The sequence below is a fragment of the Gorilla gorilla genome, chromosome 1, assembly GCF_029281585.2.
Source record: "Gorilla gorilla gorilla isolate KB3781 chromosome 1, NHGRI_mGorGor1-v2.1_pri, whole genome shotgun sequence".
NCBI lineage: Eukaryota > Metazoa > Chordata > Mammalia > Primates > Hominidae > Gorilla > Gorilla gorilla.
The window spans coordinates 154,068,813-154,086,948 of NC_073224.2; the positions used below are offsets into that span (position 1 = coordinate 154,068,813).

General features: G+C 35.1%; 1 protein-coding gene across 2 annotated transcripts in view; it reads left to right on the top strand.

Annotated features, from left to right (window-relative positions):
• Positions 1-18,136, top strand: part of COL24A1 (collagen type XXIV alpha 1 chain) — a 417,618-nt gene that overhangs the window by 234,500 nt on the left and 164,982 nt on the right. For both annotated transcript variants that reach the window (XM_063697321.1, XM_019023728.4), the window contains 4 exons: positions 5,003-5,056; positions 6,430-6,483; positions 7,780-7,833; positions 9,179-9,232. In XM_063697321.1, coding sequence (XP_063553391.1) covers positions 5,003-5,056; positions 6,430-6,483; positions 7,780-7,833; positions 9,179-9,232 — 216 coding nt within the window. The remainder of the gene's footprint in view (positions 1-5,002; positions 5,057-6,429; positions 6,484-7,779; positions 7,834-9,178; positions 9,233-18,136) is intronic.

The following is an 18,136-nucleotide window of genomic DNA, read 5'->3' on the forward strand; positions in this document are numbered from 1 at the left end:
TATTAAAGATATCAATGGGCATGGCTGGAACCCTGTGAACTATCTACTTTTTAGTGAGAACCTCTATCTTCCAATTATGCCCTTTTGACTGATTGCACCTTTTAATACTTACATGAAGTAAAAAACTCAGATGCCCTATTGGGACCAGGCAGATAGTATAAGTAAGTAAAATGGGCCATGTATAAGAGACAATAGGGAATAGCAAAGTAAAGAGTGCATCTGGATCTCAACAGTACAACAGTTACTTAGTTCTGTCCAATATTTGCCTTTGAGAATGTTTGTCTACCTTTGCTAGGTCATCTGAAGCTAATAATCTTATAAATCTTTATATATAAAGTATTTATATGTAAAATCTCCAGATTTTTAAATGTTTTTACCTAGTTCAGTTTAGTAAATGCTATAGGCTAAGCACAATACATTTGTAGGTTATATTATTCTGGTGCACATGGGATAAGCTAAACGAGCCTACTGCATTCACTCCCCTAGATCATATGTCTTAGAAAAAGGATTTATCACTTTGGGAGGCCAAGGCGGGTGGATCACTTGAAGTCTGGAGTTCGAGACTAGCCTGGCCAACATGGTGAAACCCCATCTCTGCTAAAAACAAAAACAAAAAATTAGCCGGGCATGGTGCTCTGTGCCTGTAGTCCCAGCTACTCAGGAGGCTGAGGCAGGAGAATTGCGTGAACCCAGGAGGCTGAAGTTGTAGTGAACCAAGATCATACCACTGCACTCCAGCCCAGGCGACACAGCGAGACTCTGTCTCAAAAAGAAAAATGATTTTTTCCGAATAGTTTGACTAGTCTGTGTTCAGTTTCTGTTATTTTGTTTACTGTCTCACAACAGATAGCTCTATTTCATTTTTCCTGCTCAGATTTGATTGACAGCATTAGTTAGGGTTTTCCAGAGAAACAGAACCAACAGGATATAGATATAGATTGATTTATTATAAAGAATTGGCTCACATGATTGTGGGGGGCTAAAAAAAAAATCTCACAGTCTTCCTTCCACAAACAGGAGATCCTAGAAATCCAGTATAGTTCCAGTCCAAGTTCAAAGGCCTGAGAACCAGAAGAATTGACAGTGTAAGTTCTATCAGAGTCCACAGGCCTGAGACCTACAGCATTGATTATTTAAATTCTATTCCAAGTCCAAAGGCCTGAGAACTAGGAGTCAGTGCTGTCCTAGTTCAAAGGCAGGAGAAGACTAATGTCCCAGCCTAAGCAGTCAGATGGAGAGAAAAGTTTCCTTTCCTTTGCCTTTTTGTTTTATTCAGATCATCAACAGATTGGACAGTGCCCACCCACATTGGGAAAGGCAATCTGCTTTAGTCAGTTTACCTATTTAAATGTTAATCTCACCTAGAAACAACATACACTCAGAAATAATGTTTAGCCAAATATCTGAGCACTCCATAACCCAGTGACCTTGACACATAAAATTAACCATAACAGCCCTCCCCATTGTCAAGTTGACCCCCAAATGCATCTCTTTAAACCATACTTAACCTTCAAATAAAGACAATAATAAGATCATAATTCTGCCTAACATGATATCATTATCCTACACGTAACCAAAAACTCACTAACCTCTTTTCCAGAAGAGGATGTAAAGTCCTTGAGTGATGTTTACTCTTCTCCTTTATAACCTGTAACTTAAATACTATGATGTAAAATTAACCATACTTAGATACTGTTATAAGGTCAATACGTCTTATGTTATATGATAAAGAAGTGAGAGGCCAGGAGCAGTGGCTTACACCTGTAATCCCAATACTTTGGGAGGCCGAGGTGGGCAGATCACTTGAGGTCAAGAGTTCAAGACCAGCCTGTCCAAAATGGTGAAACCCTGTCTCTACTGAAAATACCAAATTTAATCAGGCATGGTGGTGCACGCCTGTAATCCCAGCCATTCAGGAGGCTGAGGCAGCAGAATCGCTTGAAGCCAGGAGGCAGAGGTAGCTGTGAGCCAGGATCGCGCCATTGCACTCCAAGCTGGGTGACAGAGTGAGACTCCATCTCAAGAAAAAGAAAAAAAAAGAAAAGAAAAAAAGAAATGAGAAGAAAAGAACCAAAGATATTTGCTGCACACACACACACACACACACACACACACACACATTCATGACAAAATAACGATGAAATACTCATGACAATTATAGTCTTCGTTTCTGTAACTGGTCACATGGCCATAGCTGGTATTTAAAACTACCTTCTCCGCTACCCATTCTTTATTCCGTTTGCCATCAGCAAGCACCTCAGCTAGTTGGTATCTGTACCTGGTGGGGTATTATGAACTGAATGTTTTTATCCTCTGCAAAATTCATATGTTGAAATTCTAATGACCAATGTGAGGTATGAGGTGGTGTAGACCTTGGGAGATGATTAGGTCATGAGGGCTCTGCCATCTATGAACCAGGGAGCAGGCCCTCACTAGATACTGAATCTACTGGTGCCTTGATCTTAGACTTCTAAGCCTCCAACACTGTGGGAAATAAATATTTGTTGTTAAAGTCACCCAGCCTGCAGTATTTTTGTTATAGTAGCCTGGATGGACTAAGACATGGGGTGACCCAAACCTTCATTCCGGAAGAATTTGGGCCACTAGTAAGTAGTCCTGCCTGAACTGAGTTGTTGTAATTTTCCATTGACCTTAATCACAGAGCATGGTGATATTAAGAAGTACCCTAAGGGATCTCCTGTATTTTATTCACACTCTTCTTTACCTCCATTGTGAAGTAGTAGTCCCATTTCCCTATGGGAGGCAGAATCAAGCAACATAGCCAACACAGTAACTCCCTTCTTTGCCTGTTGATTCAGGGGCATAAGAAGCCCAAAGTGGCCAGATGGCAGTCTTAACTTCTAGTTCAGTGGAATCATCGTTGTGTCTCCTGGTGGAAGCATTCCTCCCTCTGGAACTAAGACCTTTAGTCCAGCAGAGCATGAGCAGAAACAAAAAATTTTCTAGTGGATGACTAGGGGTAATAGTGAGTAGTACCACTCCCATTTCCACCCCTTGATTCCTGGCCCCCAAAATCCTTGTTATAGGAGAAACAGCACCATATATTGGACACTGATTCAGAGCATATATAGCCTTCTGGAAAGTCTTGCCCCAACCCTGCAAAGTATTGTCACCTAGCTGGCCTTGTAACTGAGTCTTAAAAATGCCATTTCACCGTTTTATCAAACCAGCTGTCTCAGAATGGTGGAGAACACAGTGAGACCAGTGAATTCCATGCGCATGAACATTGATAATAGATTGTCTCAGAATGAAAGTGTTCAGTCTCTTACACTTAAAAACCACAGAAACAAATTATTAAATCACTTCCAACTAGATTTAAGCAATAATATTAGCATAGTGCCTAAAAGTATACATCAGAGCTGTCCAATAGACATATAATGCAAGTCAAAATTATAAGCCACATATATAATTTTAAATTTTCTAGTAGCCACATTAAAAAAGATAAAAAGAAAGAGGTGAACTGATTTTAGTAATATTTCATTTACACCAATATATCAAATCAGTATCATTTTAATACGTAATCGATGTAAGCAATCATTAGCTATTTTACATTCTTTCTATGATAAGTCTTCAAAATCTGGTACCTTTTACATTTACAGTATGTGTCAATTTGCACTAACCACATTTCAAGTTCTCAATAGCCACTTAAACTCATCCATACCATTTAACCTCATCTGCGTCAGCAAACTGTTTAATTCATCTGCCTCATCTGTCAAAGGGGAATCATGATAATACTACTATATCTGCTGGTTGTGAAGATTAAATCAGGCACATAGAAAACACTTAATATATGTTATATATATGGGATCATTAGATAGATAGATAGAGATCTTTAAGGGTAAAATCATGCTCAATGCATTAGATAAACGACAAGTCATTTTTCATGAGTCAATGCTTTCTGTATGCTAATGTATACTATTGTATGAAAATGTATCTAAGCAAGGTCTTTGCATGGTAGCTATTGAAAAAAGTTTCATTTGTCTTTAAATAAAAGTAGAAAGTAACTGCTTATGATTTAAGACAGGAAAGAGATTATGTTCTTGTCAAGCTTGTTCTGTGTTATTCTTTTTGCTTTCTGTACTGTTTGAAGGAGAAATAATTGAGAATCCATAAAGACAAAGATGGAAAAACCCTGAGACGTGTTCACTCTGAAATGGTGTAACTGATTACCTTCTTTAACATCTTCTAGCAAATCAAATTCATTCCTTACTCAAGCTATTTACTCTACCTAGAATATTCTTCCTCCCTTCTTTGGCTGGCTGGCCTTTTATTATTATTCAGATTTCATATTAAATGTCAGGCCTCAGTCTTCCCTGACCATCTGTGCTAAAATAGGTCTTCTCTTTTATTCTCCTCTTCAGCAATATTATTGTTTCCTTTATGAGCTTATGTCAGAATTTATAATTATTTAACTTTTAATTTAGTTGCTTTTGTCTCCCTGTTATGAGACTTTTTGCCTCAAGAGGGCAGGGTCTAGATTTGTCTTCCTCAGTAATGAAATCTTAGCAACCATCACAATGCCTGGCACAGAGTAGGCACCAAATATTTCTTGAGTGGATGAATGAATGATAGGCATGGTCTGTCTGCTTGTGTATTGAGGGGCTTTCGAAAAAGGTAGTTACAGAAATGATTTCTTAAACTAATATATCCACATCAAACAGGTATGAAAACTTCAGGGGTTTTATACAATCTAGTAGAATGTCAGTTCCACATGGACAGCGACTGTGGATTTGAAACTCATTGCCTCCCAGCGTAGTGCCTGTTATATTTTAGGCACTGATATATTTTTGTTGACTGACTGAATAAATTAATTCTGATATGAAGTCACAGACTGCCTAGCTATACAAGGAGGAATTTTACTCCAAGATAACATTTAGGATAAGTTAGAAAGAAACATAGTGATTACAGGTGATTTAAGACCCAGGCACTACAATAGCCATACAATATGTGTGTATTTTCTGTTATTTTTTTTTCCTAAAAGGGACCTGTTGGCTTACCTGGAGAAGTTGGGATGACTGGAAGCATTGGTGAAAAGGTAATTTTTTAAGAATTATTTTGTTTTATAGGAAGAAATCTAGGCTAAATTCAAAAGGCAGACTTTCATATGATATTTTATGTTAATTAGAAATCACTTATAACTTTAGCACATTACCTATACTGAATAGCTTAAATATATTGAAATATAGCTAACAGCATGTAGGTTTCTAATTTTTAAAGGGCAGAGTACCCTTTTGATTGTAAAGATGTGATCTGAAGAGAAAAGATGGAACAGTCTGGATTTCTGACTAGAAAATATTATGTAAATTGACTTCATGAGAGCAAGCCTCGTATGAGAGGCTTGAAAGAAAGCAGTTTTTGAAAAAGAAGAATAAGTTACCATTTTGCCTTTCTCCCCATCTTGTGCTTGAGCTTGTTCCTATTTCCATTCTTACTATTTTCTTGAACTAAAATATCCTCTCTCCTTCCCTCTGTTTTTTCAAAACCAAACTGTTGGACTCAGCTGAATTCCCATCTCCTCTATGAAGTCCACAGACTCCTCTCATCCTTCCTAATTTCTTCACTTCTTGGACTTAGAATAGTACCACATAGTCAAAATTTACTTACTCTCTGGTTGTTTCATCTCTGTTAATATCATGTCTGCAGTGTCTGCAGTTACTGAGGGTAGAATCTAAGTTAAGTTTTTTAAATATCTCTTCTAACTCTCATGTACTACATTCTCAATTACTTAAATACTACATACTTAATATATACTTATTGATTTTTTACTAACAATGTAACAAAATATGAGTGCAGTTAAAAAATTTTGCTTTATAATTTTTTTCACCCAATTAGTTATTTCTGTGCTGAGTTAAATCTTCTATACTAAAATGTTGATACTCTTGAGAATTTTAATGTGAATCAGTTTAGTCTTTTTAAGCTGCTGTGACAGATTTGATTATCATGATCTTCCAGACTTATTTCTTATGGCACTTAATTGTGGTAGGCAGACTATAAAATAAAACTTTCTTAAATGTTACACAGATTTGTTACATTTTAATATGCTTTGATACTTTCACTATTCTCATATTTTGTATGTCTCATAAAATAGTAAGCATTTCTTACAAAACTTTAACATATGATGTGTGCTCACTTTTAAGTCTTGTTTATCCATAATTTCTATTTTCTTCATTTTAATAAGGCCTTTAATATTTTTCTCCGAAAAACATCTTAAGATAATTTTATTTTATTAAAAGTCTAATAATTTTAAGATAAAGTGCCAAATTTGTAAATTTAAAAATTATTGGAAATAAGAATGATGTATGCATGTAAGACATGATTCTGGCTGACAGTTTTTCTTTCTAGGCTTAGCTCAGTCATGACTAATTAATATGCCTCTATGTTACTCTTTTTTCTTTGTTCTCTTAAAAGGGAGAACGTGGAAGTCCAGGCCCACTAGGTCCCCAGGGAGAAAAAGGTGTTATGGTAAGAGCTCAGTGATTTGAAAAATATGTTTCCAAAGAATGTAATAAAAGCAAGTCATTCCAGAGATGGAATTGCCTGGGCTGGAATTTAACTGAGTAAAAAATGTTAAATTTCCCATAGAATTTTATTTTTAAATGGTTTATCTCCCAGAATGCTATGTGATACTAAGGTACTCAAAAGCATGTAAATGAGATGGCTTAGTCAAATGATTCTAGTTTTAGGAGAGGAATTTGACCACCACAATTTGCTAAAAAAGATAAAGAAGAAAATTCAATTAGAATTCTACATACTGTGATTTCTCTTTGGATTGTATAAATCTTTCACCTTTTAAAATTAGAGTTCTACTTATTCTTCTACAGCCTATTGTTGATATGACACATATCAGCATTGCCATTCTTCCATGAGTTTGTGGTCATGATGTAGTTTTTTGACATATGAGAGCTTAGAATCCAGAATTCATCTTATTCTCTTACATTTTTAATATAGGAAATAGCTGACAAATTTTATATTTGGGTTGCATCTTTTTAACTTACTAAATAGTTTTCTAAGTATGGCAGGAACTGGAGTGAATAATTATTATCAATAAAAGGATATTCCATACAGAAAATACCTTGTGATGGATCTGGTGGCACATAATACTGTCTACAAATTGATTTTAACTAACTTCTATATTATCAGAAAAGTCCTATAAGTGTTTTGTTTTGTTTTGTTTTTTAAGCTATGCAATTTCCAGTTGCTGTCAGCTAGGAAATTTAGCATGCCTGTAAGACTAATCAACTTCAAGAATCATTACCTCCTAACGCATTTTCTGAATCAGTGTTAATACCATAAAGTGTGTGGTCCTTCTAAAGTTTGAAATGCTAGAATATTTGTACACATTTACATTACTTAATTAGAGAGCTCCTGGACCTCTCTGAAAAGGATATAGTTTCATAACCTATATAACAACATATATCCATGGATAAGATAACATGATCTTCAGAAAAATGAAATGAATGTTCTCTTATAAATAGGCTGTAGTATGTGATTCCGGCTAGCAATTTTCTTCTCTAGGCAAAAACCTTCTAATAAATGGATATATAGTTTCTATGTAAATAAAACTACATCAAAATTTTTTTTATTTCTATGGTCTATCTGCAGAATATTTCCTGTGGCCTTTCATATCTTGGTTACAAAAGAAACATTGTGTCAAATTATCCCTTTTTATTATTGTTTATAATTTACTGGCTTGTCTTCAATGAAAATAATTTAAAGTAATGAATATTTTACTTATTTTATATTTTCCTTAAATTATAGGGATATCCAGGTCCTCCTGGTGTTCCAGGACCTATCGGTCCATTGGGATTACCTGTAAGTACAGGAAAGACTTTATGATTCCTTCCAGAATGTTTATTTTAATTTAAACTCATAAATTGTTATGCTTTATTGTTGGTTTTTATTCAAAGTAAATCATGTGTAAACTAGTGGAGACTGCTTCTCTCCCAACTATACAAAACACTCTTGAATTTGTCATGATATCTTGAACTGCCTCACCTCTACTTGGTATACAATCAATTTCAGTTCTGCAACCTAAACTAAAATGCTTTGAAGTTTCTTTTGAATAACCACATATAAGGAAACAGGATTATTAAGATTAGAAGTGAGACCAATTGGATAAACAAATTACAAGTGTAAGCTTCAACATATTTTTCTCAGAAATTTGTAAATATTATCACAACCAGACAAAATTCATAAAAATATGTATTTATTAAACAAAAATCGTAGTATTGAAAATATTCCATTTGTTTACAAAAAGATAATGAAATGTTTCCCCTAAATTAATTTTGCTTATCAGAATCTGACAGCTATTGTGAACTTAAAATATGAACAAGATCGGCCTTTAGGATCCCTTGAGCAGAACTTTTCTTATCAGTGAAGACTTATTATTTGTAAAGCTTCTGTTTTAAAAATAAGCCCGATTTTCTAGTATATTTGCAAATACGTTGTTGGCTTTTAAAATTAGGAAGAGTAGTCTCAAGAACAGTTACTAATATCTTTAGTCACATAAAATAATAAATAAATTTGAAATACTAAAGTTTACTTCATTTTTATCTACCTTGGGTTAATAGATAAATAAATTTTGTTTTCCAGTTGAGTCTTAAAGACTATAGCTATAAAAATAATTCATTATAATTGACTTAATAATAAATAGCAATTTAATCTCCATTGCAGGCTATTTTTATAGCATAGTAATTTGGAACATTTTGTGGCATTTTTATAACAGAAAAACTATTTTTATGTGATGGGATTGGCATAAATATCTAGAATAATAGTAAAGAAATATTACCATGATAGCCATTGCTTTTTTGATGGGCCAGGCAGAGTAGACTGGTCTGTCTAGCTCAATGGATATCTCCTTCCTCCATCACTCCATATGTGTTGCTTCTGAAAATGACTTGGTCAGTGAATATTAAAAGCTTCTCCATTTTTTGTTCAGGGTGTAAACACCCAGACATTAAATTTGTCCAAATAGTAGAATATTTCAAAAGCAGAATATTGGTAGAGGGCAGTATGATTAAAGCATATTTTTAAGGAAGACTAATCAATTGTAAAAATGTCCTGGGAGAAGGATATATGTTATAAGAAAGATTATGGCTATTATTCTGATAGTATTCTTGTGAATTCTACAACTGACTTTTAAATTTACAACATATAGGGTCATGTGGGGGCAAGAGGACCACCTGGGAGTCAAGGTCCTAAAGGACAAAGAGTAAGTAATCTAAGGAAAAAAGTACATTAACCCCCCCCAAAATTACTTCATAAATAGTGGAAAATGTGCAACAAAAATAGCATCATACCTTCTAGAATTCTGCTTAGATCTTGTCAGGTTTTTTCTATTTTCATTATATTAGATGAATGCCCTATGTTAATTGAAATACAACTCATAATCTTTTGTAGTTATAAAATCACATTTTTCCATTTTAATTTTTACATGTATCACTAACTCATATAGAATTCTTGTTTCTTATTCCCAACCTCCAATTCCATTCTTTGAGAGAATGGTAAATGTGAAGATCTTTAAATGAATTATTTCTCTACAGACTTACATAGCAAGGAAAAATAACATCATGACAAAATAAAAGCAATAAGAAGTGGAACAAAGATACACAAGATGAATAAGAGCTTATTAATTGTAAATCAAAGTTATTATAATCATCATTGTCTAATAATTATGTATACAGAATTAAATAACAAATCTTCATCTCTTTAAGTTGTATCTTAAACATTAAATCCTTTTTAAAGAAATAAGAGCCACTATTTATTGCATGCCTGTCACATGCCAGGCACTCTTTCATATATTATCTCAATACTCAAAACCACCCGAGAGAGAAATATTGTATCTTAGCTATTATAGTTGAGGGAACCAGAGCTCTCAAAGTTTAAGTATATGGCCTCTATAGACACACAGAAATGGCACAACCAGTATTCAAACCTTAGTGTGTCTTAACTCCAAAGCCCATGCTATTCAATACCATATGGAATATCAGGGAGTATTTTTTAAATTAATTTGGATATGTGGGCTTTAAGGATTCTGTGTTATGCCTTGACCTTACTTTGATTTAAGTTTTAGAGCTTATGAAGAAAATATTTTAAAATTCTAAAAATATCCTCTACCTAACCATGGTAAAAAAAACAAAAAAAAACAAAACAAAACAAACAAACAAACAAAAAAAACCTTGCAGTTTTCCAGTTGGCAAATGGGAGAAAATTGTTAATGAATTCCCAGTTTGAAGTAATGACTTTAAAGTCATGTCCTGTGTTTTCGGTGAAGCTTGAAGAAAGAGAGCAGATTTGCCTTTATTAATGTTTCTTTTCTGAAAAACTGTCTTCCTTCCTGGGTTACAGATTTATACTCTATGGTCACATCTCTAATATATTAGCCCAAATGAAATTTAAAATAAAATAAAAAATGATGATGGATGATTTGTACCCAAACTGCCATTTAGTGGTTAGTACCCTGCCAGCATTCAATATTTAGTTAGGTCAAATGTGTTTATTCAACTTTGTATTAGTCATAATGGGAAAGTTTAACCAATTTGTGACAGATGAAAAAAAGAAGAAATACTTATTTGTTCCTTTTGTTAATTAAGTAATTTGAGTCCTTAGGCACAAGCTGTGTATCTAAGCACAGTCTTTTCCTAAACCACTTTGTGCTGTCTCATTAAGTCATATGGAAAGTTCGTTTGTTCTGCAGTTTTCTAACTTCACCATGATCCTATTACTGTTTCCTGATTTGTCACTTTGTCGTCAATTCCTACCTCCCCAAGGATCTATTTTCCTCACATCCTTCAAATACATTTTACTGATTCTCTCCCAAAATGGCTCCTCATCATTTTTAAAATTTTTACCCAGTATCCGAACAAGGAAGATTTGTTTAGAAACAAGGGCTTTAAAAGAGGGAGAGAGAGAGAGAGAGCTTTCTTTACTGAACTACTATTTTAGGTAAACAATGGACATTGGGCATACAAAAAACATACCGAAGACCAGAATATTTGAGAAAGAAAATAGCATTGGGAAGTTCCCTTCTGGTAGCCACTGATATATTCCTATTTTTACTCTCTTCTCTCTTCAATCCATTCCCCACTAGGGCTGTAATCCCAATACTCTAGACCCATCCTTCCCAATGTTTTTCACTCACAAAAAATGAGAATATTGGTCCAGCCTAAATGAAAAGGGGACCTAGCTGCAGATTCCTGTGTCTGGCCTTTCCTTGCCACCCCAAAGGCTGAGGAGGGCACTATTTTCAGCATACCTGTAATCTCTTTGTGGAAAATATGTGTCATAGTATGTTGGAGGGAAGCTCTGCCCTAAGTACATTTGCACAGAGACCACACAGAGAATTTTCATTATGGAACTGGTAGTTATACTCTCTTGCTGTTCTGACTGTGATTGACGCTGTTAACATATGGCCATATGACCATCATGAAGGGTAGGACTACTCCAAGGAGTCTGCTTACTATCTGCTTCTCTCCTGCCTATCCATCCACCTTACAGCTATCTAACATTTACTGATTCCCTGCAACCTGTCAAACACTATTAATACCATGGAGGATTCTAGACTTAATTATCTCTTACATCTAAACTGCATAGATTTTACAGTTTAATGGCTTTTGAAGTACCATGCAGTATTGAAATTTTTCCAAAGGACAGAAAAACCCCAAACAAATAATAATGTCCTACCATCTCAAGAAATAGGTAACTCTGCCTTTTATATAGCTGAAAAAGATAACAGGATTGACTAAAAATATCATTCTTATAGAGATTCTTAGATGAGAAACATGGCATAAACTTTAAAGTATTATTATTTATCCTACATACTCTAAGCTTTGTTTCTACCTGCATGTTTAGCTGAAGAATAATTAAATAAAATGAAATAATTTAACATACCAAAGCTAATTAGTATAATACACAAAATCATGTCCTTTGTGTAGACAATATAAGCTAGCAGATTCTCTAATTCAGTACCAGAAGGATAGTGGTTTAGCCTCTTGGGTCACTAGAAATCAGCACAACATCAGCTGCACATTGAACTCTTCAGAACTAGGCAACTGATCCCTTGGTATTACTCCATTATACGCCTCTGTGTCCAGCTACCCAAACAGGAGAGATGACACAGAGCAAAGTTAACCTCATCTTTTTTCTTCATCATGAATTGACAAGGATCATGAGACATGTTTAAGTTTGCACTCTTTCTCTAGAGGGGCAGTATAGAGGCATGCAACTGAGCATTTTTATTCAGACGATGCTGCTTAAGATTTAAATGGGAGGGAAAGATTAAAATAACTCTATTAAAAATATGTAATGTTTTAAGGTTTTCTATGGAGGAAGTAAAATTGATCTGCCTATAGAAATTCTGAAATTTGTCCCTTTCAAGGAAATGCTTACCATATAGGGGGAAGCAGTCCTCAATTTTCGCATTTAGATTCAAAGCTAGATTCAATACCTGAAGCACTCCAAATGATAAGGCAGAGCTCCTCTGTGGTTTCTTCTCCTGAAATAGTTTATAAAAAGAATAGAATCAAAATATTTTTTTCCTTAAAAATCACTGATAATGTTAGTTTTTGTTTAATAGAACATTTTGTTTCAGCTGTGTAAATCAAGAGCCAGAAAAGACTGCTAGGCCTAATTAGTTAGGCACATGAGTAATGTTAACATCATACGAAGTAGTGGTTCTGTAAATTGATCATTTATGAATTTAGTTATTGCCCATAATTCAAGCAGTATTTATTTTATAAAATATGCTTAGTTTATGTAGCTAAGCTATCAAATTTTTATTTCTGCTATGAGAACTTACTAATACAGCTCAGTGCAGCCAACTTTAATTTTCCTAAGAATGTAAATATTAGATTTTCTCTTTAGCCAGCATAGTTACTCTAAGAGAATATCCATGAGATATTTTTAAATGGTTATTTTAAAATATAATTATGCCAAATTTAGGTGCCTATTATAATGCTGTTTGCCTTTCTTACAGCCTGTCGTAAAGCTTGTCTTAGAAGTCAAAGCAGACATATACAGTAACCCATGGGATAACTTCTATAACCAAGATCAGCGTGAAATTTAAAGATGTTGATAAAGCTAAGCTTTCAGTTAATTAGCTTACTCTTGCTTTAAATAGAGAGAGTACCAAGCTTTCCTAGAGTTCTTCTGCCAGCCTTAAACTCTTAACTAGCAACTTTAGGCTTTATTACCTTTAATTAATATAACTGCATTACTTACACCTTCAGGTTGTTTTTTAAACTAAATGTGGTTATCATCACTGTGGGCACAGAACTTCTCTTTCTTCATTCCCTGTGTTGTCTTGACTTATAAAATGAAATAATAAAGTGAAAGTATTTTTCTAAGTAAAGTGTTTTTTTTAAGGAAGCATTCTTTTTTATTGATACATATTTGTACATATTTATGGGGTGGGTGTGATATTTTGTTACATGCATAGAATGAATAGTGAGCAAGTCAGGGTATTTAGGGTATTTCATTCATTGCCTTTAGCATTTATCGTTTCTGTGTGTTGGGAACATTTCAAGTCCACTCTTCTGGTTATTTTGAAATATACGATAAATTATTGCTAACTATAGTCACCCTACTCTGTTATTGAACAAAAGAACTTATTTCTATTTCATTGCATGTTTGTACCCACTAACCTCCCTTTATCTCCCTCTCCCATCCATACACCCTTCTCAGCCTTTGGTATCTATCGTCCTACTCTCTACCTCCATGAAATGAACTTTTTTAGCTCCCACATATGAGTGTGTAGGGCAGCCAGAGATCACCTCCAGCCCCCATTTTAGCCCTCAGTGGGCTCTTCAGCAGGATCTGGAAACCAGATTGACACCAGGCAGATTAACAAGAGACAAGTTACAAATTATATTAGTTTTGTGTGTATATGGGGATCTTTACAAGAGAGTGAAGTCTGAAGTGCCCCAAACAAGATGCTTTTATACTTCTTAGACAAAGAGTGATAAATTTGAGAAAAGTGACAGGACAAAGAAAATCTAGCTAAAGTGGTAAACGTTTCTAGGGAAGTCACTAAGAGATATATTGGCGAGGGGGTGTAAAACAGGTGGAAGATATGAGTTACTTCATTAAAGTGTGTTTATTCAGGTCCATTGCAGCCTTCAATTGTAAGTCTCTGGTGATAAGGGCTATTTTCTCATACTGGTTTGGAGAAGGTAGCCCTCCCAGAGGGATCTTTATTGCTTGCTGCATGCAGAAGGAGACAGATCAGCTCACCCTTTTGGAAACTACAATTTCTCCAGTGTTTTCATGACATATTTTGGGATGGTATGTCCTTCATTCCTTCAAGTGAAAACATGCGGCATTTGTCTTTCTGTGCCTGGGTTATTTCACTTAATATAATGACCTCCAGTTCCATCCATGTTCCTACAAATTATTCCATTGTGTACATATACCACACTTTATTTATCCATTTGTCCATTGAAGGACACTTAGTTGATTCCATATCTTTGCTATTGTGAATAGTGCTGCAATAAACATAGGTGCAAAAGTCCCTTTGATATGTTTTATTTTCCTTTGGATAAATACCCAGTAGTGGGATTCCTGGATTGTATGGTAGTTCTTTTTTTTTTTTTTTTTTTTTTTTTTTTTTTTTTTTTTTTTGGGACAGAGTCTCATTCTGTTGTCTCACTGGAATGCAGTGGTATGATCTCAGCTCACTGCAACTTGTGCCTCCCAGGTTCAAGCAATTATCCTGTCTCAGACTCCTGAGTAGCTGGGATTACAGGCACCAGCCACCATGCCCAGCTAAGTTTATATTTTTAGTAGAGACGGGGTTTCACCATGTTGGCCAGGCTGGTCTCAAACTCCTGACCTCAGGTGATCCCACCCGCCTTGGCCTCCCAAAGTGCTGGGATTACAGGCATGAGCCACCACACCCAGGCTCCATTTTTAGTTTTATGAGAAATCTCCATACTCTTTTCCATAGTGGCTATGGAATTAGTAATAATTCACATTCTCACCAACAGCATATAAGAGTTCCCTTTGCTGTGCATCCTGGCCAATATCTACTGATTTTTGTCTTTTTAATAATAGTCATTCTTCCTGTGATATGATGATATCTTATTGTGGTTTTGATTTCCATTTTCCTGATAATTAGTGATGTTGAGCATTTTTTCATGTGTCTGTTGGCCATTTGTTTGTCTCTTAAGAAATGTCTGCTCACGTCCTTTCCCCAATTTTTAATAGAATTATTTTTTAACTACTGAGTTGTTTGAGTTCCTTGTGTATTCTGAATATATAGTTCCTTGTCAGATGAATAGTTTGCAAATATGTTCTCTCATTCAACAGGTTGTCTCTTCACACTGTTGATTGTTTCTTATGTTGTATGGAAGCTTTTTCATTTACCATAGTCCCATTTGTCTATTTTTGGTTTTGTTTCCTGTGCTTTTGAGGTTTTAACCCAAAAATTATTGCCCAGACCAATGTCATGGAGCTTTTCCCCTGTTTTCTTCTAGAAGTTTTATAGTTCCGAGTCTTCATATTTAAGTCTTTAATCCATTTTGGGTTGATTTTTGTATATGGTGCTAAATAAGGGTTTAAGTCTTCTGCATCTGGATATACAGTTTTCCTAACATCATTTATTGAAGAGGCCATCCATTCCCCATTGTGTGCTCTTGGCACCTTTGTCAAAAATCAGCTGGCTATAAATGTGTAGATTTATTTCTGGGCTCTCTTTTCTGTTCTATTCGTCTATGTGTCTGTTTTTATACTAGTACCATGCTGTTTTGGTAACTATAGTTTTGTAGTATATTTTATTTTATTTTATCTTTTAAAGATGGGTGTCACTCTGTCACCCAGGCTGGAGTGCAGTGACGTGATCACATCACATTGCTGCCTCAAATTCCTGGGCTCACATGATCCCACTGCCTCAACCTCCCAAGTAGCTGCTTCTACAGGCACAGTCCACCATGCCTGGCTAATTTTTAAATTTTTTGTAGAGACAGGGTCTTGCCATCTTACCCAGGCTGATCTTGAACTCCCGGGCTCAAGTGATCCTCCCTTCTCAGCTTCCCAAAATGTTGGATTACAGGTATGAGCCACCATACCCAGCCCAGTAGTGTACTTTGAAGTCATGTAGTGTGGTGCTTCCAGCTTTATTCTTTCTGCCTAGGATTACTTTGGCTATTTAGGCTATTTTTTGTGTTCCATATGAATCTTAGGATTTTTTTTTTCTATCTCTGTGAAAAATGACATTGGTATTTTGATAGGGATTGCACTGAATCTCTAGATTGCTTTGAGTAGTAAAAGTATTTTTAAATGTAAAACATAAAATGAGTGGTTATTATTACTATATGTATTCCTTAATTTTAGAGGGAGTTCCTTGATTTGCAATACCAATCAGCACTTTACTTGTGAATGTTTAATATTCATTTTGTAAACTTCTAAATTTCAGGTCCTCTCTTCCAGCCTGAATTCACTTGCTGACAGGATTAACCTCATTTCTTTTTAACATTTGAAAAAATATTATAAACTTAATAAAGCACAGTCGTTCAGTCTTTGTACATTTGGACGTCATGGGAGTCAGGCTACTCACCTAATATCTACAGACTTCAGTTTCTTCATCTTAAAAAGTGGGACTTGGACTAGTTCAGCTATGGCAGTAGGTAATTTCTGTGCCCAAACAAGAAACTGGCAATTAATTATGAGACTTACTCCAGCTAGATGCAGCCTTTTCTACGTGTATCTAGGCAGCCACTTAATCTGATTTTATCCAAGAAATGAAATGTATTTTCTATCTTTGGACCAAACAATCTTTTTAAATAAAATTCTAAATATACAACTGTGTGTCCAGGGGCCTTCTGAAGCTTAATGCTTATGGCTGCCACCACGTAAACTTAGAATGACTTCTAACTTTCTAACTCTCTATCACTAGCCTTGGAGATATCTACTTCATTGGGCTTGATCATCTAGAGTCAAACTCCTTATCTTCCACCACTCCTCCCTCTCCACCCTAAGCAAACCTACATTTCTAATTTGTTTTCTATTGATGCTGTTATCTTCTACCAATTACTCAGTAATAAAATATCAAAGAAATACATAGCAATTCTAGGTTGTAAAGGAGTTTTAAGGACCCAATTAATTACCACTGGACACATTTTCAATTTAGACCTTACTTGTTTTTTATAGTATTTTAGAATGTTGACCATTCATTCCTTTTCACACTCTTTCGGCCTTCTTCTTTTGTTACTCAAAAAAAAATTAGCTATGTTTCTTTCAGAGCAAAAAGAGAAGAATTAGGCATTGAAGGTGCTAGAGAAAAAGAATCAATAGAGACGGCTGAAATTTCAAGATCATCTTGAGGGTTGAGGGTGATTATTAGAGCAAATTCCTGAGGGACCTTCATGCTTAAAACTTGAGTCATCCTTTGAACATTGTTCTTTTTTCATCTTCGGTTACTCAATTATTGAATATTCTAAGCATGACCCCTCATCAGAACTTTGCACTTGCTGTTTTTTCTGCTACAGTGATCTTCCCCAAATTATTTGTGTAGCTTGCAGTCTTACCTCTTTTAGGTGTCTACCCACATGTCACTTTAGAGAGACTTTTCAGGCCACCCTATCGGAAATAGTCCTCCCCACCTTGGATACTCTCTAGTTCTTTTTCTTCATTATACTTAACTACATATTTTCATTTTATAATTTAATTTTACGTACTTATTTGCTTGTTTATGAATTCAGGGATTTGTCTCTTCTCCCTACCATGTCCTTTGGACCTAAAACAATGCTGGCTTATAGTAGGCACTCGGTATACATCTGCTGAATGAATAACACATGTTAAAAAATACTGATCTATGAAATTAAGTCCATGCTCCTCAACTTGATCTTCAAGGTCTTGCACAGTAAGACTGTAGTTCAGTTTTTCAGTCCTTCATTGGAAAATAGAGCAGAAAGAAAGTTGGGAATAGATTATGGAGTACCTTGAATATAGACTTAGAAATTGTAGGGCTGGAGCTATGGCTTTATCAGGATCAGTGGAGCTACAGATCCTCCATGAAGTGTGTGTTCTGTCCAAATCCATGAATGTGCCTCAGAGGATCAAGGAATGCAGTTACCCTAAGAGTTCCCAAGAAGAGAGTCCTATTATAGTAAATAGCTTTTAA